Raw genomic sequence first — 25,702 nt, forward strand, 5'->3', positions numbered from 1 at the left:
AAAAGACAAAAAAAAAAAGCAAAAAAAAAAAAGAAAAGAAAAAGAAAAGAAAAAAAGAAAACTGGAAAAGTGAATGTTGTACTCTCTTAAGGAGACTAGATCCTCTCTCTTTGAGTGGTACAGCCCCATGGCTTTGATAACTACAGGCTGAAATTTAAGCCAATTTGGTTTAGAAAACACATTAGGAATGTGGTAAATATTAGGAAGAAATATAGAGTCCCTACTCTGCATATTCTCTCCAACTGGAGGTGCTTTTTATTATTAAACTCATTCCTCCAAAACTAAAAATACATGATTCATGCAATTTTTCAATGAAGACAGCAAAATATTTTAATCAATTTAAAATGATCCATAAATAAATATTAAATTAAACAATTTAAATTATTTAAACATCTATAACTTATAGAGAAATATATAACCTATAATTAATAGTTTTCCAGGAGCATATCTAAATTAGATTGTAAGGTCAGGCAGGTCCTCTCCTCCTTTATTTCCAAGATATGGGCATTTTTTCAATAGTCTATTTGTGCAATCTCCTAAATTCCCTCCTCCCTATACTTCCCCTGATGGACGGATTTTGAATAGGAATATGATACGCTAGATGCATCCTATTCCCTTTGCTCACATATGGTTGTTGTTCTACAGACCAGATTTCAAACCAACTGAAATCTTGCAGCAAAAGGGTCCCCAAGATGCGGAGTGGATCTGGATTTCTACCACTGCCTATCTGATCGCTATGACTAACTCAAGATACTCTTATTGGGATGTTCAAAGCCATGATTTCAATAACCCTGTAATAAATTTGGTAGTTTAATCCACATTTACTTGCCTACTTTCTCTCTCTACTTGACTCAGAACTCAGGCAAGGAACAAAGGTGGAATTCCTTCAGGTACCTTGGTCCCAAGTGTGCCAATGAGTGACACAAACATTTCTGTGTATACAAGTGATATCACACATTGGAAGTAAAGTGTGACAATATACCTCAAAGTTCTAAAATGTAAGTGGCTTTTGCCTCAGGAATCCTTTCTGATAATATAAACTAAGGAAAAAAGGAGGCTTATATAAAATATTTAATATATAATTAACAAGTTCAATATGAGAAACTTCATTAAATAATGCTTTCTCCATAAAGAGCATAATGCAAAAATTATGATGCAAACCTATATTTTCACCATGTAAATATTTACAGTTATTGGCACAGAAACTATATATATATATATATATACATACACACACACATATATATATACACAAATATATACACACAAATTTCAAATACATATGTATATATATTTTTTTCCAAGTGAACACATAGACATAAAGCAACTTTGTTGTATTTCCTTAACACTTTGCTACCTATGAGTTCAAGAGTATCCAAAAATATCTTCATCACAAGTTATTATTTTACTCTAGGAATAAGTCCTTAAAATTGTTGCCTCTTCTTGTCTCCAAGGACATGATTCCCACTGCTGACTGTGTTAGGTATTCTGCCAAACTTCAATGCATATTAGATTCTTTAGTCATGTTTGAACTTTGCTCATAAAGGACTATATTTATCCACACAGAGTGTTGCCGATCATCCATAAGAGTCAGAGATAATGAAATATTCATCTTACTTCATGGGGGAAAAAAACCCTGTCTTTGCCAAGAGAGATCAGAGTATAGGCAATCTACAGATTCAATGCAATCCCTATCACATTACCAAGGACATTTTTCACAGAACTCAAACAAAATATTTTCAAGTTTGTTTGGAAGCACACAAGACCCAGAATAGCCAAAGACATCCTGAAAAAGAAAAATGGAGCTGGAGGAATCAGGCTCCTGGACTTCATGCTATGCTACAAAGCAACAGTCGTCAAAACTGCATGGTACTGGCACAAAGACAGAAATATACATCAGTGGAACTGGACAGAAAGCCCAGAATTCAACCCATGCACCTACAGCCAACTCATCTGTGACAAAGGAGCCAAGGATATACAAAAGAGAAAGGAGAGCTTGTTCAATGAGTGGTGCTGGGAAAGCTGGACAGCCACATGGAAAAGAATGAAATTAGAACACTCCCTAACACCATACACAAAAAATAAACTCCAAATGGATTCAAGACCTAGATATAAGACCAGACACTATCAAACTCTTAGAGGAAAACATGGGCCAAACACTCTCTGACATGAACGGCAGCAACATCTTCTCAGATCCACCTATCAGAGTACTGACAACAAAAACAAAAATAAACAAATGGGACCTAATCAAACTTCAAAGTTTCTGCACAGCAAAGGAAACCCTAAACAACACAAAAAGACAACCCACACAATGAGAGAAAATCTTTGCAAGTGAATCCACTGACAAGGGATTCATCTCTAAAATTTATAAACACCTTCTGTGGCTCCATACCAAAAAACAAACAACCCCATCCAAAAATGGGCAGAAGATCTAAACAGACAGTTCACCAAAGAAGATATACAGATGTCCAAAACACACATGAAAAGATGTTCAACATCACTCATTATTAGAGAAATGCCAATCAAAACCACCATGAGGTACCACCTTACACCAGCCAGAATGGCCATCATCCAAAAGTCTACAAACAAGAAGTGCTGGAGAGGGTCTAGAGAAAAAGGAACCCTAGTACACTGTTGGTGGGATTGTAAATTGGTGCAATCACTGTGGAAAGCAGTATGGAAATTCCTTAGAAAATGAAACATAGAACTACCATTTGATCTAGCAATCCCACTCCTGGGCGTCTATCCAGAGAAAACCATGACTCGCAAAGACACATGTACTCTGATGTTCACTGCAGTACTATTTTCTTTTTCTTTTTTTTTTTTTTAATTTTCCCACTGTACAGCAAGGGGGTCAGTTTATCCTTACATGTATACATTACAATTACATTTTTCCCCCACCCTTTGTTCTGCTGCAACATGAGTATCTAGACATAGTTCTCAAACTGCAGTACTATTTTCAATAGCCAAAATATAGAAACAACCTAAATGTCCATTGACAGAGGAGTGGACAAAGAAGATGGTACATATACACTATGGAATATTACTCAGTCATTAAAAGGAACGAAACACCAGCATTTTTAGCAACATGGATGGACCTAAAAGTTATCATGCTAAATGAAGCAGACAATGAGACACCAACATCGAATGCTATCACTGACACACAGAATCTGAAAAAAGGGCACAATGAACTTCTTTGCAGAACAGATACTGACCCACAGACTTTGAAAAACTTATGGTTTCCAAAGGAGACCGTTTGGGGGGTGGGGGGATGCACTGGTGGTGTGGGATGGAAATCCTATACAATTGGATTGTCATGATCACTGTACAACTCTAAATGTAATAAATTCATTGAGAAATAACAAAAAATGCATTACCTGAAGATATGACATTATTTGAAATGCTTGTGCATTTGAAGTTCAAAATTAATCTATTACTCCCTTCCTCTTCACAATCCTATATATAAAACACAACAGTATTTTATAACAAATGGAGAACAAATGCCTTGCCATTTTACAGGAAATTTTGTTCAGCTTCCCAATTCCTATGAATCTGGACTCTCACCTCAACCTGCCCTGAAAAAAATGGACTTATTTACAACTCCCAAAGTTGTATATGTACGATTCAAAATTAAGCCCCAGGAATACACTCCCTAAAGCCACTGAAGTCTAGGTAGGCCATATTTATTGAGAAACCACGATACAGCTGGTTCTGCTGCAGGTACTACTGCCCATCATTTTGCTCAATTATTTGAGGTGTCATAAGACATTGTCTCTAAAGTTTGTAGGGGTCACATAAGTGCTGTTTGGCTGAGTCCACACAAGTGCATCCTGCCCTGCATTCACATACAAGCAGACTTTCGTTTTTGGACAAAGCCACATTAACCTGAAGAGACCATCTGAGATAAAACTTACTTGAGGCTAGTTCTTATTAAATTCTGCTGGAAATTTTAACTATTTTAATAAAAAAGCTCATATACTAATTCTAACTTTTTTGTAAAGTTAAAAAAACAACTTTGCCCTAGGTGTTTAAAGTAGGTATTAGACATTTCTGTTTCAAAAGTAAAATAAAATTACCATTGTACACATCAAAGTCAGAGAACTTATTAAGATGAAGGCTTAAAGTTGACACATACAGCATAGAGTTTACATTGTTTTAATAGGGAAATTACCAAATTCTTTCCCTCTAAAATCAGTAGCAAGATAGGAATGTCTAATTTCACCACTTCTATTCATTATTGTACTGGAGCTTCTAATCAATGTAATAATGCAAGAAAAAAGTCCAGATGGGAAAGAAACAACACTGACTTTATCCTCATTGAACTGCTATTTATATAGAAAATTCTCAAAAATCTACTCAAAAATACTACCATAAATATTTTAATAAATTTAAGAGACACAAGGTCAATAAAATGCAATAATCAGAAAGTTAATTAAAATATAGCATAAAATCATACTGAATACTTAAGGGCAAAAAAACAACAAAGGATACTCAAGGCCTCTCTAATGCAACCCACTGAACACAGCTGAAAATTATTTTAAGGATCTAAGTAAATGGATAGATGCACCATGATTATGGAACAAAGATTCAAGCCTACAAGTATAATGAAATAAATTCTCACAATGACCTGAATGAACTTGAAAGCAAACCCTTTCTCAGTTAAGCCTCCAGATGAAAACACAACACAGCTCACACCTTGTTTAAAGATCCTAAGCAGAAGACAGAGGAAAGCTGTGCCTGGAATCCTGATGCACAGAAACTATGAGATAAGAAGCATGCAGTTTTGGGAGTTCCCATCGTGGCTCAGTGGTTAACGAATCTGACTAGGAACCATGAGGTTGCAGGTTTGATCCCTGGCCTCGCTCAGTGGATTAAGGATCCTGCGTTGCCGTCAGCTATGGTGTAGGTTGCAGACATGGCTCGGATCCTGCATTGCTGTGGCTCTAGTGTAGGCTGTTCTGGCGTAGGCCGGTGGCTACAGCTCTGATTAGACCCCTAGCCTGGGAACCTCCATATGCTGCGGGAAGCGGCCCTAGAAAAGGCAAAAAGACAAAAAAAAAAAAAAGACAAAAAAAAAAAAAAAAAGGAAGCATGCAGTTTTAAACAACTAAGTTGGTCGGCATGGGTTATACAATAATAAAAAACTAATACGAGGCTTTAGGAAATGTCTATAGCTGTCATTAAAATGCAGTCGTTTGGATTATTTTATGTTCCTATTTTTCTTGCTTACTTCTCAGCATATAAAAAGGCTTCAACATGGATTAACTCCATGACTTTAATATTGAAACCTTTCTTTGTTTACATATCTTCATTGTTTGCAAGTTGATATACATTTAGGCTCAAATGCCTAAGTCAGAGAAAAATATAAAAATGGAACCAAAACAGGTGAAAACTATCTTCAAGAATACAACTATCCTAATGGTGTACAGACAGGATAGTTACACATATATAAAGTAATAATGAATATTACAACAGCAACCTCTGCAACTCTATGCTTTTTGAACCATGATTACCTTCATGCGATTTTTTTCTAGGAGACTAGACATTACAGAAAAAAGTGATTGAAGAGAAGGTTCACAGACATCCAAGGAGAAATTTAAAGTAATTGAAATGAGGATGATCCTCGCTGCCGCTGGAAAACAGCAGACGAAGGCTTCTAGAAACCCTGCTGTGGAACCCAGGCCTTTAAAGGCCACATCAAAAGCACATTTCTTCCTAATTTTTTTTTTTTTACCCAGATAATCACTGGGACACATTCACTTGCTGAGTGTTTCTGGGAGTGAAAAATTAAGCTGAGGAGTTCCTGCTGTGGTGCACTTTCCCAACATGTTGCTTAAGGTCTCACGCAGCCTCTCAAGTGTTTACTGCAGTAGGAACGGAGTTTCTTCATTCACTATTCTCTGACATCTCTAATGCTTATGGGAAGCAATTCTCCCCAGAATCCTCTCCTGATGTCCCCATAAACTGAGGAAAACAAAATTATGAATCGAACTGTCTACTGATCTTCCATATTTGTGCAGTTGCAGAGAACTCTCTCTAGTACAAAGAAAGATGCTGAGTCTTTTTCTAAGACAATGTATTAAGATTATCTACCCAACTACATTCGTGACTAATGATTTCTTTTCCTAGATTGGGACTACATATGCTTTTAATTCATTTGATGACAAATCTATATCAAAGCCATACAAATTTACAAAGTTGTCTACCTACAACTAAGAATTTCTCATAGAGCAATTGTCTGGAGTTTATGCAGTCATGTGTGCAAATATATTTATATAAAACATTTAGATAGTATTTTGCATTATAAAAAAAGAAATGTAAACAACATACATTTCCAAACTGGTGGTAATTATTATAAAAGAGATAATAAAATTATATAAATACAGTCATTAAAAACTGCTGTAAATCTCCATGTTACTAAGTACGGACATAACAGGCTGCATGAAAACGGTAGATTACAACAGTGTTTTGCAAGTTTCCTTCTGTACTTATGTTTGAGTGAGAAAAACTCTGACAATACTTTTATAAGATATTTTACAATGGTACTCTCTATGTCATTATTTGTCTTTTTACCTTCGTACTCTCCTTCATAATACCTATGAGTTACATAAGGAAAGTAGAGAAAGCTTTTATCTGCCAGTTTCATTGCTTTAGAAAATACAAGAAAAAAATTAAACATTTTATTGTTTGATTATATTAGCCACCACCATCACAGTGTATTTAATATCATTTTTGCACTTTCTTGTCCATAAGGGCACTGTCCCTATTCTGTCAGGTTCACTGTCAAAACTTTATATTAATATTCCTTGGTGACTTTCAAACCTGGGTCTCCAAGGACTCTTTTGTTTGTTGAGTCTAATGATCCTTGTTATGTGCAGAATACATAAATTAACAAGCCACAGTATTTGGTGCCAAATATGTTTTCCTGACCAATGAGTTTAGAGGATTACCTACCCCTGATCACTCAATAGCCTGATATACCCAGCCCTTTAAAGTAGGCATTACTTTATTTTAGCTAGCCAGAGAAGAACATGCATTCCTGATATAAAATGGCACAGAACCTCTTAATAGAAGATGTTCTATGGTATAGAAAGCATATGGCATGGTATATGATATAGGAGGGCTATGGATATTTCCAGGGAATTTCTAGCCGAGGTAGTTTCCTGAGAAAACCTGGCATTCAGGTCTCCACTAGCATACTCCTGTTCAGCCTGTGTCTCATTAAGAATATGCTCAAATAGACTGTCAAGAGATACCATGAAATAACGTACAGCTTAAAGGGTAAGTATGAAAATGTTTGGTGCCTCACCTATTTTCATTGTACGTCTGCATATATTCTGGCAGAAGGTAGGAGGTGGATGGGAAATGTCATGATAGAGTTCTCTCTTTCACTGAAATGTTAGACATAAACAGCGAATACAGTCAGCATTTGAAGGGATTACCCTACAGTCATTTATGAGATACAGTTTTTGTTCTAGAATGATGGCCCTAGAAATCATTATCAGGCCTGGCTGAGGAACACTCAGAAATAAAACATCCTGCAAACACACACGAACACACAAAAAATAAAATCCAACTGCGCATGTGCACACACACATATCAACTGCAGACTCACATACTCAAATTTTGTTCATTTTTTTCATCTTTTGCACAAATAAAATCCTCTGTGAAAGTTAAATACTTAAAGCAGGACTTGATCAATCTGAATAGGTTGGCATTGTTAAATATTTAATATTTATGTTAGACTGGAATAAAGGAAAAACAATACGGTGATTATTAAAAATGAAATCATTTCCAGACCCAAGCAAAGCTGGGTCAAATTCCAAGAGAACTACTGGGAGGTGAACTTAGCTCATGAAAAAGAAGAAAACAGAACAGAGCTTCTCATGTGAGCTATGGTCACCGTGTACGATAATGCACTGTTTAAGAGGGTATTAGCTTTCCATCAAACTTTATCTACCCTGAGCCTCAATTAACACCCCTGCCTATGATGGCATCTGTCTACCCTGGAGACTGCATCCTGTATACTGAGCCTATAGTATCAGAAGACAGGGTTTCCTTGCTCAGATGAAAGAGAGAAAGACGTTGCTCAAAACACTGTGAAATAAGTTAAACAGAGAAAGACAAACACTGTATGATCTCACTTTTATGTGAACTCTATAAAACAAAAAACAACCAACCAAAAGAAACCCAGTTTCACAGATTCAGAGAATAGATTGGTGGTTTCATAGGTGGGGAGTGGGGAGCAGTAGGAGAAATGGTAGAAGGGGCTCAAATGATACAAACTTCAGTTTAACATAAATAAGTCATGGGGATGGAATTTATAGCTTAGTGACTACAGTTAATAGTAACGTATTGCATATTTGAAAGTAAGAAAGTAGATCTTACAAGTTCTCATCATAAGAAAAAAATGGTGGATAACTATATAAGGTGATGGACGTTAACCAGACATAATGCGGAGATTATTTTACCATGTATACAAACATTGAATTGTTATGTTGTTTACCAGAAATTAATATAAAGTTAAATATCAATTATACATTATTTTTAAAAAATCTCCTTGGTCATATCTGGATGATGCTAGTGGAAAAAATATTTTAAAAAATCAGTAAATGAAGGGAAATAATTTTTTGGAAAATAAAAGCTCTCAAAGTACATGTATCAGAATTTTCTGAGAAAAATATTCTAAAAACACAAGAAAATGGCTTATTCCTAGGAGATCCACTGTGCATTTAGTAAAGGTAAGGGACTGGAGCCCTGAAGACATTACTTATAGGTTAGAAACTGATTATCAATCAGAATAATTGAGGATAATTGAGAAATGATTCCCACCTACCTTGATCTTATTAAGCCAGAATAATATAGTCCCTACTCTTCTGACTTAATATTTCACTGAAAGAAATATTAAACCAACATGAAAGGGTCAATGTACAAACAGGAACAAAGAACAAAATAGAAAATTAGCTAGCTGCACTTTGGTGATGGGCAGCCCCATCAGCCACATGAATTGAGTGACTGCACATGTTTAGATTTTTCCAAGTACACATTCGCATCAGATGCATCACCATAATTACTTATTACTCCTGCCCCATTTGCTTCTCAAGTATCTTGTTTGAGAAATAATTATATATTAATACTACCTTTGTTTTAATCATTCATACAAATACTGTCATCATGAAACCAAGATATTCAGGTAAATGTGCGCTAATGACCAGAGTGCAGTGATTCAGGCCAGGACTCTGGAACCTTTCTGGGTAGATATTGAAACAGCGGACTTAGTTTTTATTTCTCTGCACCCTAGATTTCCCACTGTTAAAGTGGAGCACATATAAATCTCTACCTCACCAGACATCAAAAGGCTTATATGATGACATCTGTCATAGACTTAGACCAGTGCCTGGAGCATAAGAAGAGACTAGTAAGCAGGCATTATTATGATTATATCAAAATATATTTAGGTTATGACTGATACTGAATTAATTCATAGGATATATGATAAAGTACTTCTTGATAATGCTGAAGTTAAACCCAGAGAGTAAGCAATTGAGAAATAAATGCAAAATGTAAAAATAGAGGCAAAAATGTTGACTTGAAAGAAATAGAATGGAGGCAAGAAACTTTCAAGGAAAGGATATTCAGCAAATTTTGTCTGGACTTTTTCTCCATAACATGGTATGTAAATATGTTTCAATCTGAGTGGTAAAATGAGGCTTCAAAGTATAGATTTATATCCTACAGAACTCAATTAATTACACTCAGCATAACCTCATAAGGTGATGAAAGTGCAATAAAGTAACCAGGCTGTCTTGCAGAGTATTATCCAAGAAGTCACATAAGATATAAGAAGTGAAGCCTCCACTAGAATCTCAAAACTATACATGTTTTGTAGTCTTTTAAATAATGAATGATCAAATGTTAGAAAGCAAAAAATATATATATTCATTTAAGAGAGAACTGAAATGCCTAGTTTGGGTCTTGGTATGAAACTTTATGATGTTAATAATTCCCAAAGTTCACAGGAAAGAAATTAAACTACAGTTAATATTTTTTAAATTTTGCTTATGAATTGAGTAAAGCATTTGGCAGTACTAAAAACTATATTAATCTATGAAATGAGAAATAAACGTTATATAATAAAAAAATGCGCAGTGTTATCTTTGTAGAAGTAACACAAAATATAGGAACTGAAGCTTTGACTAGAACCGCAAAACTATAAAATGGATATTTTTGAGTCAAAACATATTTTGCCCTTAAAATGAATGACCATTCTCACTCATTAGAAAGTAAAACAAAAAATTGAATTGAAGAGAGCTGAAATGTCTTCTTTGGGTCCTGCTCTAAAACTTTATTTTAGTATTTTAATAATGCCCAAACTTTAAAGCAAAGGAATAAAACAGAACTTAATATTTTTTAAAACATTACTTAAGAATTGAAGGAAAATGGAGTTCCCATCGTGGCTCAGTGGTTAACAAATCTGACTAGGAACCATGAGGTTGCAGGTTCAATCCCTGGCCTTGGTCAGTGGGTTAAGGATCTGGCGTTGCCATGAGCTGTGCTGTAGGTCGCAGACTTGGCTCAGATCCTACATTGCTATGTCTCTGGTGTAGGCCAGTGGCTACAGCTCCGATTAGCCCCCTAGCCTGGGAACCTCCATATGCCTCGGGAGCAGCCCTAGAAGAGGCAAAAAGACAAAAAAAAAAAAGGAACTGCAGGAAAACATTGGGCAGTATTAAAACCTAGCTACAATATAGAAAATGAAATATTAACATAATGTAATAAAAATCAGAAACTCAGGGTAGGAGCTAAAAATACTTAATTCAATATGAATTGAATTTAGGAGTTTACTAAAGGAACAGTTAGACTGTTAAGTCAACAACTAAAAGGTATAAAATAATTTTACTTGTCATTATGTATAAATAGATCGGGGAAGGTCTGCTCACTGTAAAATATGAAATGCATTCCTCGGATCCACAAGTAAAACTGATGGATGTTGGAGGAGTTGAATATACAAGAGAGTGTTCATCACTGGATGATGGTGTCATTGAACTCTGCATTCAAATCTCTCTGACATTGACATGTAGGGCTGGCAAATCCAGGAGTCAATAATGAGAAACCACACTGCAATAACAACATTCATCCTTCTGGGACTGACAGAAGATCCTCAGCTGCAGCTTTTGCTTTTCCTTTTCCTCTTTCTCACCTACATATTGAGTGTAGCTGGAAATCTGACCATCATCACCCTAACCTTGCTGGATCCCCACCTTAAAACCCCCATGTATTTTTTCCTCCAAAATTTCTCTTTCTTAGAAATCTCATTTACAACTGCCTGTATTCCAAGATTCCTATACAATATATCAACTGGGGACAGAACAATTACTTATAATGCATGTCTCACTCAAATATTTTGTACGGATCTCCTTGGGATAACTGAGTTCTTTCTCTTGGCAACCATGGCATATGATCGCTATGTGGCCATCTGCAAACCCCTGCATTATATGACAATCATGAGCAACAAACTCTGCAAAACAATGGTTGTCTGCTGTTGGCTGGCAGCACTTATGATTATCCTCCCTCCACTCAGCTTAGGTTTTCATCTGGAATTCTGCAATTCCAATCTCATTGATCATTTTGCCTGTGACGCCTCTACTCTCCTGAAGATCTCATGCTCAGACACCTGGTTGATTGAGCAGATGGTTATAGCCTGTGCTGTGCTCACTCTCATCACCACTCTTGTAGGTGTGGTTCTCTCCTACATATACATCATAAGGACGATTCTAAAATTCCCTTCTGCCCAACAAAGAAAAAAAGCCTTTTCTACCTGTTCTTCCCACATGATTGTCGTTTCCATCACCTATGGCAGCTGCATCTTCATCTACATCAAACCATCTGCCAAAGAAGAGGTAAACCTCAATAAAGGAGTGGCATTGCTTCTTTCTTCCATTTCACCAATGCTGAATCCTTTTATATATACTCTGAGGAATAAGCAAGTTAAACTAGCCTTTCAGGACTCACTCAAAAAAATTGCATTTCTTTTAAGAAAGTAAAATGTGTCTCTTGATAAAGGCACTCAAAAGATGCACCTCTACCTTATTTTTCCATAAAGCTGATAACCAATATTATAGTTTCTTAGCTTTTACACCAATCAGGTTGATGTCACTGTCATTTAATCCTTCATTTTCCCTTCAATTCATATACTTAGCAACAAATTATTGATCACTGCTTTGTGACGAACCAAATATATTAATTTTAATCCTTTACCTAGAACCTATCTAATTCGTTCCTTTTTCAACTTTTAGATGTTTTTCTCACATATTTTACAATATTGGTGTAGAGCTGTCATTCTTTCATAATGAATTATAATTGACACACAATATGAGTTTCAAGTGTACAACACAGTCACTTAATATTTTTGAAATGATGACAAAATGATCATCACATCATCACCATCACATTCTGAATCCTGATGAAATCATCACCACAGTAAGTCTAGTTACAATCCGTCTGTTCAGTGTACTCTCTGAAAATCATCATGAGGGAATGTTTTGGGATGAAAGAGACCTTTCATATAACCTGTGGTTTGGTAAGTACTTGAATGGATCTATTCTTCACTATTTCTCAAATTTTATAATAAAAATGGATGTATTTATTATAAATGACACTTCAATAATGTTAGTTAAAATGCAAAGAAAATGAGCCAAATATCTCCAACAGGAACATCACATGAAGAAATATCCAAATGGTAGTGAAGCACATGAAAATGATATGACTGCAGACACACACAGGCATCTACAAAGAGTCCAAATGAGAAGTGGAATTCTTACACACTACTCACAGGAAGGTAACTGGTGCACACACTTTATAATATATACCACATGGCTATCAATTAAAATCTTTGGTATACTACCACCAGAAATCTATGCCTATGGAAACAAAAATTATGTATAATACCTTCACCCTGAGACTATTGAAAATAAGCAAGAGCTGGCAACTTGAATGTGCATCACCAGCAATACAAATAAACTTTGCCATGTTTATACATGGAGTCAATATACAGCATTAAAAAAGAACAAGCTATTGCTATATCCCAAGAGTTTTTGGATGTCACAAACACTCCAAAAAATGTTGCACAAAAAAAGAGGGCTACAAATGCATAGTGTATTAATTCTTTTAGACCAAGCTCAAAATCAAGCCACATTAACATACAATAACAGAAGTTAGAAGAGTGGCTACCTTTGGTAGAATCTTGACTGACAGAGGGTAAAAGAGAGTTCACTTGATTGCTGGTAATAGTCCATATCTTTATCTGGGGGCTGATATTTGGATGTATATATTTATAAAGATTAGTTAACCAGTATAACTTAAATTTCTGCCCTTACTACACTTTTGCTGTTACATGAGTTAAATATCAGGAGTTCCCGTCGTGGCGCAGTGGTTAACGAATCCAACTAGGAACCATGAGGTTGCGGGTTCGGTCCCTGGCCTTGCTCAGTGGGTTAACGATCCGGCATTGCTGTGAGCTGTGGTGTAGGTTGCAGACGCGGCTCGGATCCCACATTGCTGTGGCTCTGGCGTAGGCCAGTGGCTACAGCTCCGATTCAACCCCTAGCCTGGGAACCTCCATATGCCGCGGGAGCGGCCCAAGAAATAGCAACAACAACAACAACAAAAGACAAAAAAAAAAAAAAAAAATCAATACATTATTAAAGTGAAACCGAGAAATTTCCAGGAAAACAAAACCTAAGCGAATTCACCAGTATACCTACACACACACAAAAATAATAGTAACAGAGTGCTTTTTAAAACTAGAAAAAATAATGCTGTGTATTCTTGAAGATGCCAAGAGTAATGAAGAACACTGGATGAGAGAATAAATTGGAAAGTTAAATACATGTCATCTTCAAAAAGAAAAAAAAACAACTTTCAGGTAAATAGAGATTTTGCAAAACAACAAACACTTCTGGAAAATTAATATTTTTGCCATAATTACTAGAAAGTTTGAAGTTTTGTTAATAAATTATCTGTATGCCAGCATAAAGAATAAAGAGAGTGTCATAATATATTTAATGTTTTATTACCACTTCAGAAACTTTTGGCCAAGCTAGACTCACATCATTTAAGTCCTTGAAGGAATTCAATCAATTTAGAAATGTCAATTCAGGATCTAGTTTTAGGAAAAAAAATCCAAATTCTATCCAAAGATCAACTACACTCTGCTTAAAATTAAACGGGATGGATGTGTTCATTTGCCTTTGCTTGTGGCTAGGGTTTCACAGATGTAGGCATAGTTACAAACTCAGGGAACTGTCTCCATTACACATGTGCATTTGTGTATATCAATTACGCGTCCAGTAAAGCTGCTGATAAAAACATAGGCAGTATGAAAACCTGGGGAAGAAGACGTTGTCAACTTTTTATACATTTAAAGCATAAGAGCTAGAGAATTTTATTTCACAAATTAACATTCTAGAACTACTTTCTAAGACCTCTGAGCCTGTATATTGTAAAAACCTATATATTGTAAGATTTTTACCCATTTAAATCTTGAATATCCCTAAGGTATGATATTTTATTACCAGAGTATATATAATGTCATTTGATCTTAGATGGCCTGTGCTAGATACCTTACCTAAGAACTTCGTATTGGAAAAATATTAGGAGGTAACTTTTAAATTACAGGTTTAGGGCGGCCATTCAACAGTGTCTTTCTAGGAGTTGCCTAGTGGTATAGAGGGTCAAGAATCCGGCATTGACACTGTTGCGGCTTGGGTGGCTGCTCTGCTGTGGCCTTCATCCCTGGTGCTAGACTTTCACATGTCTTGAACATAACCAAAAAAGTAAAATAAAAAGAAAACTGGAAAAGTGGAAGTTGTCTGTCTTTAAGGAGAACTGATCATCTTGCTTGAGTGGCATACTCATATGCTTTGATAACCACAGACTTAAATTTAAGCCAATTTGGTTTAGAAAAAATATTAGAAATGTGGTTAATATAAGGAAGAAATATAGAGTCCCTACTCTTCATATTCTCTCCAAGCGGAGGTGCATTTTATTATAGACTAATTCCTCAAAAGTTAAAAAATACAGGATTCATGCAACTTTTCAATGAATACAGCAAAATGTTCTTAACTAATTTAAACAATGAAACCAGTAAGATTTACAATACTAAATTAAACAATTTTAGTTATTTAAAAACCTATAATCTATAGAGAAAATACACAATCTATAATTAAATAATTTTAGATGAACCTATTTACAATTAGATTGTAAAAACAGGCAGGTACTCTTCTCCTTTATTATCAAGATATGGAATTTTTCAATAAAATATTTGTACAATCTTCTAAATTCACTCCTCCCTATCTTTCCCTTGATGGGTGGATTTGTGCTTTTTTGATTTTTTGGGTTTTTTTTTTTTTGACTTTTATTACATTCAGGTAGGTTCCTGCTATGCCAACTTGCTGAAGGGTTTCTATCAGAAATGGGTGTTGGATTTTGTCAAAGGCTTTTTCTGTGTCTACTGAGAGGAACGTATGGTTTTTATTCTTCAGTTTTTTTTTTTTTTGTTTGTTTGTTTGTTTTTGTCTTTTTGCTATTTATTGGGCAGCTCCTGCGGCATATGGAGGTTCCCAGGCTAGGGTTCAAATTGGAGATGTAGCCACCTGCCTACGCCAGAGCCACAGCAACGCTGGATCCGAGCCACGTCTACAGCCTACACCACCGCTCACGGCAACGCCAGATCATTAACCCACTGAGCAAGGGCAGGGACCGAACCCGCAACCTCATGGTTCCTAGTCAGATTCGTTAACCACTGTGCCACGATGGGAACTCCCTATTCTTCAGTTTGTTAATGTGGTGTATCACACTGATGGATTTGTGGATATTGAAGAATCCTTGAATCCCTGGGATAAATCCCATTTCATCATGATGTACAATCCTTTTAATGTACTGTTGGATGCGGTTTGCTAGTATTTTGTTGAGGATTTCTGCATCGATGTTCATCAGTGAAACTAACCTGTAGTTTTCTTTTTTTGTGGTATCTTTTTCTGGTTTTGGTATCAGGGTGATTGTGGCCTCATAGAATGAGTTTGGAAGTATCCCTTCCTCTGCAATTTTTTGAAATAGTTTCAGAAGGAGAGGTGTTAGCTCTTCTCTAAATGTTTGATAGAATTTGCCTGTGAAGCCATCTGGTCCTGGACTTTTGTTTGTTGGAAGTTTTTTAATCAGCGTTTCAATTTCAGTTCTTGCGAAGGGTCCATTCATCTTTTCTCTTTCATCTTGGTTTAGTCTTGGAAGATTGTACTTTTCTAAGCATTTGTCCATTTCTTCTAGGTTTTCCATTTTATTGGCATATAGTTGCATATAGGAGTCTCATGATCCTTTGTATTTCTGTGATATCCGTTGTTACTTCTCCTTTTTCATTTCTAATTTTATTGATTTGAGTTCCCTCTCTTTTTTGCTTGATACGTCTGGCTAAGAGTTTATCAATTTTGTTGATCTTTTCAAAGAAACAGCTTTTCGTTTCATTGATCTTTTCTATCATTTTCTTTGTTTCTATTTCATTGATTTCTGCTCTGATCTTTGTGATTTCTTTCCTTCTACTAACTTTAGGTCTTGTCTGTTCTTCTCTCTCGAGCTGCTTGAGATGTAAAATTAGCTTGTTTATTTGGGCTTTTTCTTGTTTCCTGAGGTGGGCTTGTATTGCTATAAACTTTCCTCTTAGAATGGCTTTTGCTGCATTCCATAGGTTTTGGAGTATCGTATCTTCGTTGTCATTTGCTGCTAGGTATTTTGAAATATCCTCTTTGATTTCTTCAGTGATCCATTGGTTGTTTAGTAGCGTGTTGTTGAGTCCTCACGTGTTTATGTTTTTTTGCAGTTTTTTCTTGTTGTTGATTTCCAGTCATATAGTGTTGTGTTTGGAAAAGATGCTTGATATGATTTCAATTTGCTTAAAGTTACCGAGGTTGGATTTGTAGCCCAGGATGTGATGAATCTTAGAGAATGTTCCATGTGCACTTGAGAAGAATGTGTATTCTGTTGCTTTTGCATGGAATGTCCAATAAATATCTATGAAGTCCATTTGGTTTAATGTATTATTCAGGGCCTGTGCTTCCTTTTTGATTTTCTGTCTGGTTGATCTGTCCATTGCTGTAAGTGGGGTGTTAAAGTTCCCCACTATGATTGTGTTACTGTTGATTTTTCCTTTTAAGGTTGTTAGCAGTTGCATTATTTATTGTGGTGAACCTATGTTGGGTGCGTAGATATTTAAAATTGTTATATCTTCTTGGGTTGATCATTTGATCATTAAGTAATGACCTCCTTTGTCTCTTAAACTATTCATTTTGAAGTCCATTTTCTCCAGCTTTCTTTTGACTCCCATTTGCATGAAATATTTTCTTCCATCCTCTCACTTTCAATTTGTATGTGTCCCTAGAAGTGAAGTGGGTCTCTTGAAGACAGCATATATATGGGTCTTGTTTTTGTATCCATTCAGCCAGTTTATGTCTTTTAGTTGTGGCATTTAGTCCATTCACATTTAAGGTAATTATTGATATGTATGTTCTTATTGCCATTTTATTAATTACTTTGGATTTGTTTTTGCTGCTCTTTTTCCTTTCCTTCTTTTCTTGTTCTCTCCTCTTGTGGTTTGATGACTACCTTTATTGTTATATTTGAGTTGATTTTTCTATGTTTGTGTATCAATTGTAGATTTTTGTTTTGCAGTTATTCTGGAGTTTTGATATATGAGTCTATATGTTTATGAGACTGTTTTAAGTTGATGTTCTCTTATTTGCAAGTTCATCTCCAGTGCCTGCATTTGTACCCACCTCTTCTCATGATTTCGGATTTTGGTGGTATAATTGTGCATGGATGATTTCGTATCTTTACTGTATATATACCTTTACTGGTGAGCCTTGTCATTTGTGGTATTTGTTACCTGTTGCTGTCTTTGCTTTTCTGCCTAGAGAAGTTCCTTTAGTATTTGTTGTAAAGCTGGTTTAGTGTTGCTGAATTCTCTTAGCTTTTGCTTATCTGTGAAGGTTTTGCTTTCTCCTTCAAATCTGAATGACAGCCTTGCTGGGTAGAGGAATCTTGGTTGGAGGTTTTTTCCTTTCATCACATTAAAAATACCATGCCACTCCCTTCTGGCCTGCAGAGTTTCTGCTGAAAAATCTGCCAGTAACCTTATTGGGGTTCCCTTGTATGTTACTTCCTGCTTTATCCCTAGCTGCTTTCAAGATTTTCTCTTTGTCTTTAATTTTGGTTAGTTTGATTAACATGTGTCTTGGGGCATTCTTCCTTGGGTTTATTTTATATGGTACTCGTTGTGCTTCCTAAATTTGAGTGGGTGGTTCCTTTCCCATGCTAGGGAAATTTTCGGCTATTATCTCTTCAAATATTTTTTCTGTCCCCTTCTCTCTCTCTTCTCCTTCTGACGCCCCTATAATACGGATGGTGGTGCGTTTCACACTGTCCCAGAGTTCTCTGAGACTCTCTTCATTTGTTTTCAATCTTTTTTTTCTCTTTTCCGTTCTGCATCCATAATTACCACTAATCTGTCCTCCACCTCGCTTATTCCTTCCTATGCCTCCTGTATTCTGCTGTTAGCTGCTTCTAGTGAATATTTATTTCAGTTATTGTATTTTGCATCTCTTCTTGTTTAAGTTTGATATCTTGTATCTCTTTGCTCCGTGTTTCTTGTAAGTTATCCATCTTTGCCTCCAGTTTATTTCCAATGTCTTGCATCATCTTCAGCATCAACAATCTAAAGTCTTTTTCCTAGAGGCTAAGAATCTCCTCCTTGCTTAGCTGATTTTCTGGGGTTTTTCCTTTCTCCCTCATCTGAGTTACGGTTCTCTGTCTTTTCATTTTTATAGGTTTTTGGTGTGGTGACCTTTTTACAGATAATAGAGTTGTAGCCTCTTCTACTTCTGGTGTCTGCCCCCTTAATGGGTGGATTTTGAACAAGGATATGATACATTGGATGCATCCTATTCCCTTTCCTCTTATATGCTAGCTTTTCTACACATTTCACACCGTTGGAAATCTTTCAGTAAAAGGGTCTGTCTAAGGTGCTGAAGTAGACTTGGATTTCTAGCACTGCCTATCTGATAGCTATCACCAATTCAAGATATTCTTATTGGGATGTTCGAAGCCATGTTTTTAATACCTCTGTAATAAAGCAGGTAGTTTACTCCATATTTACTTGCCTACTTTCTCTCTCTACTTGACTCAGAACTCAAGCAAGGAATCAAGGTGGAATTCCTTCACCTCCCATAATCCCAAGATGCCAATGAGTGACCCAAACACTTCTGTATTTATAAGTGGTATTATATATTGGAAGTAAAGTGTGACAATGTACCTCAAAAATCTAAGTGGCTTTTGCCTCAGGAATTCCTCTTATGATAATATAAACTAAGGAAACAAATGATGCATATATAAAGTATTTAACATATAATTTTACATGTTAAATATGAGAGATAGCATTGATGGTATAGTGGTGAGCAGAGCTACCTCCCAAGTTCAGTATGAGAAACTTTATTAAATAATGGATTACTCATAAAGCGTATAATACAGAAAAATTATGATACAAACCTATATTTTTACCATGCAAATATTTACACTTATTGGCATAGCAACTATATATATGTATATATTTTTAAATACATACATATATATATTTAAATATATATGTACATATTTTTTTCAATTTAAAACATAGATATAAAGAAACTTTGTTGTGTTTCCTTAACACTTTGTTATCTATGAGTTGAAGAGTATCCACAAATATATTTCATCAGAAAGTTATTATTTTGCACTACACATATGTCCATAAAATTTTTGCCACTTATTTTCTTCAAGGACATGATTCCCACTGCTGCCTGTATTAGGTATTTTGCCAAACTTCAATGCATATTAGAATCTTTTGTCATGGTTGAACTTTAGTCACAAAGGACTATATTTATCCACACAGAGAGCTTCTGCTCATCTATAAGAGTCTGAGATAATGAAATATTCATCTTATTTGATGGGTAAACATCTATCTTAATCAAGAGAAATCAGAAATTATTTTTGTCAATATCTTCTAAAATTTACCTTATATTTCTCAGACATTTAAAATAATGACTTTGTTTGCACCTTGGAGCTATAAGAAGTTGTTTCCTAGGTTTAAAGTGGAATAGACTCTTTAATGGGAGTCTGTTGGCAACTCAGAGGGCACTATCTACCATAGAAAACTACCAGTGAATATGTATGTTTTCACAAGAGGGATATATGTGCATGTATTTGAGTCCACTTAAACTTTCAGTTTCATCTTTGGGATTCTCAGGATTATACAATCAATTAAAGCCATGATTACCTTCCATTACAGTAAGTGTGTTCTTCTTTGGTAATTTCAGTTTTTTTCTTCATTCAACATTCCAGATCCTTGGTCTCAGAAAAAATATCAAACTAATCTATTTAAACATGTGATAGCAATACATTAATTAAACATCTCTGAAAAAGAAAATACTACCTCTAATGTTGTCTATTATTAGAAGAAAGAAATGTGAAGGGGTTCCACTCATGGAAATATTTATTACATTATCAACAGAGACCAACAGGTTTACTTGTTCACTCTTTTTATCCTTAGTACCTACAGCAGAACCAGCCGTATCTTAGGTTCTCAATAAATATGTTTTGAATGAATTCATGAGTACTCACAAGAACCAGAGCAATAAACAGAAGTAACCCACCCTACAGTGTCACTCTTCTGAGTCAATACACATTTATACCCATACAGAACTACAACAGACTTCATTACAGTGGCAAATTATCAGCAATGGTGTCACTGACATCAGATGATAGTGAGCTAATTATAAATACAAAATATCCCTTGAAAAATATTAAACAGAAAATACACCTGAATGAAAGTGGTTTACCAAAACATTCACATAATATCTCAGTATCACAGAAGATAAGAACTGGTGGTCAGAAAGGGAGGAGAGTTTGGGAATCAGGAACAGTGCTCTGACTTAGGATGCCACAATGAAACACTAAGAGCAACAGAATTTTTTCAGTTTGGTTCAGAAGGCTGAATTCCCTTTATGATGCTATCTTAAACAGTATTCGATCATCAGTTAATTATTTCTTCCCTTGAGCACTGATTAGTGCCCTTTTTCTAATAGAGATTCCTATTAACCATATTTAATAGCCTTTCGATTGTAGTCAGATGCCATTACTTGCTACTGTCTTGACAGAAATAGCATGCCTTGATGCACCAGATGTTAGGAGAACACACCTTTTGGTCTTTTGTGGATTAGAGAAACTGAAAAAACTAAGCGAAAAAATTCATATCAAACTAATTAGTTTTTCCATGGAAAATTCTTTTATTCCTTAGGCTGGAGGAAAAGTAAAGACATAAACTCTTCATTTACAAAAGGAAATGGCTGCCCAATTAATTACTTAAAGATAGCTGAGAAAGAACAGTGGAATACCTATTACCTTGTGTCCAAAAGTGTAGTCTCTGAACTCTTCCCTTAGTATTTCTCTACAGAACACTGAACAGGTTGCCAGAGACACCAAAGTCCATCAGCTTCATAAAAATGAAAGAAAGGAACACAATAGCTGCAATGGCCACGGATTAAGGCCTCGTACATTAGCATAAGTGTCAGAGCAAACTGTGGAGCAAAAAGAAAAACAGGAGGAAGAAAATGAAGGAGAGAAAGAAGTAGGGGTGGTGGCTTTAACATACCATCTACCAGGCATTCTGCATGGATTGTCTCATCAACACAATAATTCCATGAACTAGATATTAAGTGGAAAACTGAGGCCAAGAAAGAAAGGCACAGTGTGAACACTGCACTCTTATAGCAGAGATTGTGTAAAAACCCCTTCCTTTTACTACTCATCCAGCCATAGGAAAGCAATAGGGTCAGAGAAATACTTGCTTTCCATTCAAGGCAATCACAAAAAATCAGTTCAACTTTATGACTAGACTTATATAAAAATGTTTAAAATCTTCTTAAAGGTCATTCTAAAGATCTGCTAAATCATTTTAAAGAAAACACCTTTGTTTGGTGTATAAAGCAGACATAATTTTAATTTATTTATTCAAAAATGCATTACCTGAAAATATGACACTAATTGAAATGCCTGTGCATTTATTACTCTCTTCCTCTTCACAATCCTATATATAAAACACAATAGTATTTTATAACAAATGGAGAACAAATGCCTTGCCATTTTACAGGAAAATTTTGTTCAGCCTCCCAATTCCTATGAATCTAGAATCTCACCTCAACATGCCATAAAAAAATGGACCGGAGTTCCCGTTGTGGCTCAGTGGTTAACGAATCTGACTAGGAACAATGAGGTTGTGGGTTTGATCCCTGGCCTTGCTCAGTGAGTTAAGGATCCGGCCTTGCCATGAGCTGTGGTGTAGGTTGGAGACGTGGCTCAGATCCTGTATTGCTGTGGCCCTGGAATAGGTCAGCAGCTACAGCTCCAATTAGACCCCTAGCCTTGGAACCTCCATATGCCATGGGAGCAGCCCTAGAAAAGGCAAACCAAAAGAAAGAAAAAAAAAAAATGGACCTATTTACAGCTCCCAAAGTTGTATATGTACAATTCAAAATTCATCCCCAGAAATACATTCCCTAAAGCAACTGAAATCTGGGTAGGCCATATTTATTGAGTTACTACTGCCCGTCATTTGCTAAATTATTTTAGGGGCCATAAATGTAAGACATCATCCCTAAAGTTTGGAGAGAGTCTCGTAAGTGCTATTTGGCTGAGTCATCACAAGCGCAGCCTGCCCACATTCACGTACAAGCAGCCATTCATTTTTGGACAAAGCCACATTAACCTGAAGAGACTATTCAAGATAAAAATTAATATCCCTCCCTGTGATAGCATCTGTCTACCCTGGAGACTGCGTCCTGTATACTGAGCCTACAGTAGCAGATGACAGGGTTTACTTGCTCAGATGAAAGAAAGAACAATATTGTTCAAAACGCTGTGAAATAAGTTAAACAAAGAAAGGCAAACACCATATGATCTCACTTATACGTGGAATCTAAAAAACAAAGCAAAAACAAACAAACAAGCTCATGGATACAGAGAAGATATTGGTGGTTTCAGAGGTGGACAGTGGGGAGCAGCAGGGAAGTGGGTGAAGGGGCTCAAAGGATACAAACTTCAGTGATAAAGTAAATAAGTCACAGGGATGGAATTTACAGCATGGTGACTACAGTTAATAACAGTGTCTTGCATGTTTGAAAGGAAGAGAGCAGCTCTTAAAAGTTCTCATCACAAGAAAAAAGTGTTTGGTGACTGATATTACCCAGATTTAATGCGGTGATTATTTCACAACATCTACAAATTGTGAATTATTTTGTTGTATACCTGAAACTATTATAATATAAAATATCAATTATTAATTTAAAAAATCCCCTTGGTCATATGTGGATGATGCTAGCGGAACAACTAATTGTTTTTAAAATTAGTAAATAAAGGGAAAGAAACAAATCCAACTAGAATCCATCCATAAGGATGAGGGTTCGATCCCTGGACTTGCCCAGTGGGTCGGGGATCCGGCATGCCTTGAGCTGTGGTGGAGGTCACAGATGTAACATGTTCCCAGTGTTGCTGTGGCTGCGGCATAGGCCAGCAGCTGTAGCTCAGATTCCACCCCTAGCCTGGGAATCTCCATATGCTGCAAGTGTGCCCCTAAAAAAAAAAAAAAAAAAAAAAGCTCTTATAGTGAGTTCCCAAGTGGTGCATCAGAAATGAATCCTACTAGTACCTATGAAGATGCAGTTTTGATCCCTGGCCTTGCTCAGTGGGTCAGGGATCCGGCATTGCCTTGAGCTGTCGTGTAGGTTGCAGATGTGGCTCATATCCTGCATGGCTGTGTATGTGGCACAGCCTGTAGCTGCAGCACTGATTCAACCTGTAGCCTGGGAACTTCCATGTGCCACAGACGAGGCCCTAAAAATAAATAAATAAATAAATAAATACTTACATACATACATACATACATCTCCTGCAGTACATGTATCAGTACTTTCTGAGAAAAAAATTCTAAAAACATGTGAAAATGGCTTATCCATAGGTGATCCATTTTGCATTTCATAAGGTTACAAGAATTTGGAACCCTGAGGACATTACTTACAGGTTAGAAAACTATGACTATCTATCCATGTAAAGGAGGATACATGAGAAATAACTCTCACCACCTTGATTGTATTAACCCAGAATAATACGGTCTCTACTCTTCAGACGTAATATTGCACAGAAAGAAATACCGAGCCAACAACATGGAAGGGTCAATATACCAACAGGAATAAAGAACACAATGGAAAATTAGCTAGCTGAACTTTGATGATGTGCAGCCCCATCAGCCACATGAATGACTGCACACGTTTAGATTTTTGCCCTCGAGAGCACATTCACCGCAGATGCAGCACCATAATTATTCATTACTCCTGCCCCTCACTGCTTCTCAAGTGTCTGGGTTTAACAATGAATTCTAAAGTAATACTACCTTTGTTTGAATTACAAATACAAATTCTGTCATCATGAAACCAAGGCATTCAGGTAAATGTGCACCAATAACCACAGTACACTGACTCAGGCCAGGGCTCTGGAGCCCTTCTGAGTGGATACTGAATATCCAGAAAGCATATCCAGGCCTTATCTCTCTGTGCCCCACTTTTCCCACTTTGAAAATGGAGACAACATACCTCCCAACCTCACAGGATATCCTAAAGTTTGTACGCGTGATACCTGTAAGAGACTTAGACCAGTGCCTGGAGCACACAAAGAGACTTGTAAGCATGTATTCTTAGGATTACACTGAAACACATTTAAATTATGATTTATCTTGAATTGATCCACAGGAAGATCCATGAAGGAGTGCTTTATCAAGGCTGCTGAGCTTGAAAACCAGAGACTACATGATTGAGAAATGAATGCAAAATGGAAAAAGAGAGGCAAAAATGTGGACTGGAAAGAAATGCGAATGGAGGAAAGAGAGGTGCTTGGAGCAGATATTCAGTCACTTTTGTCTTGACTTTTTCTCCATAACACGGTGTGTACATATGTTTCAATCTGAGTGCTTAAATGAAGCATCAAAGTATAGCTTTTACATCCTTCAGAAGTTCATTAATTACACTCAGCATAACCTCACGAGGCGATGAAAGTGCAATATGTGATGAGGTTGTACTGCACCATGTAATCCAAGAGGTAACACAAGACATGGAAACGGAAGTTTTTAAATCCACAAAACTACAAATGTGGATGTTTCAGAGTCAAAATATTTGCCCTTACAATGAATGATCACTCATTAGAAAGAAAAAAAACCTTTATATTTTAGAGAAAATTGAAATGGCTTTTTTTGGGTCATAGTCAAAACCTTTATTTTAGTATTTTAATAATTCCCAAATTATGCAAAAGAATGACAGTGAATTAATGTTTTAAAATTTCTGCTTTTTAATTGAAGGAAGACATTTGGCAGTATTAAAAACTAGCTGTAACATATGAAATGAAAAATAAATGTAATATAATAAAAAATGCCCAAAACCCAGGGTATGAGATAAAGTATTTAATTTACAATGAATTAATTTGGGGAAGTCATTAAAGGAAAAGTCAGACTATAATTACAACAAACAACCAAAATTTATTAAATAATTTTACTTTGTCATTATATATAAATAGACTAGGGGGT

The 25,702-nt window shown here is 36.0% G+C and overlaps 1 protein-coding gene across 1 annotated transcript; it reads left to right on the forward strand.

The window, feature by feature from the left end:
* The first annotated feature begins 10,981 nt into the window (after window positions 1-10,981).
* Window positions 10,982-12,175, forward strand: LOC100156758 (olfactory receptor 6C68-like). Its single transcript, XM_001927044.5, has one exon. The coding sequence runs from the start codon at window positions 11,106-11,108 to the stop codon at window positions 12,042-12,044; it is 939 nt and encodes a 312-aa protein (XP_001927079.3). The 5' UTR covers window positions 10,982-11,105; the 3' UTR covers window positions 12,045-12,175.
* The last annotated feature ends 13,527 nt before the right edge of the window (window positions 12,176-25,702 follow it).

Source organism: Sus scrofa, unplaced genomic scaffold, assembly GCF_000003025.6.
Source record: "Sus scrofa isolate TJ Tabasco breed Duroc unplaced genomic scaffold, Sscrofa11.1 Contig719, whole genome shotgun sequence".
Taxonomy (NCBI): domain Eukaryota; kingdom Metazoa; phylum Chordata; class Mammalia; order Artiodactyla; family Suidae; genus Sus; species Sus scrofa.

Bases quoted from the DNA above. Each gene is read 5' to 3' on its own strand.
- LOC100156758 (XM_001927044.5), top strand. From the start codon at position 11,106: ATGAGAAACCACACTGCAATAACAACATTCATCCTTCTGGGACTGACA.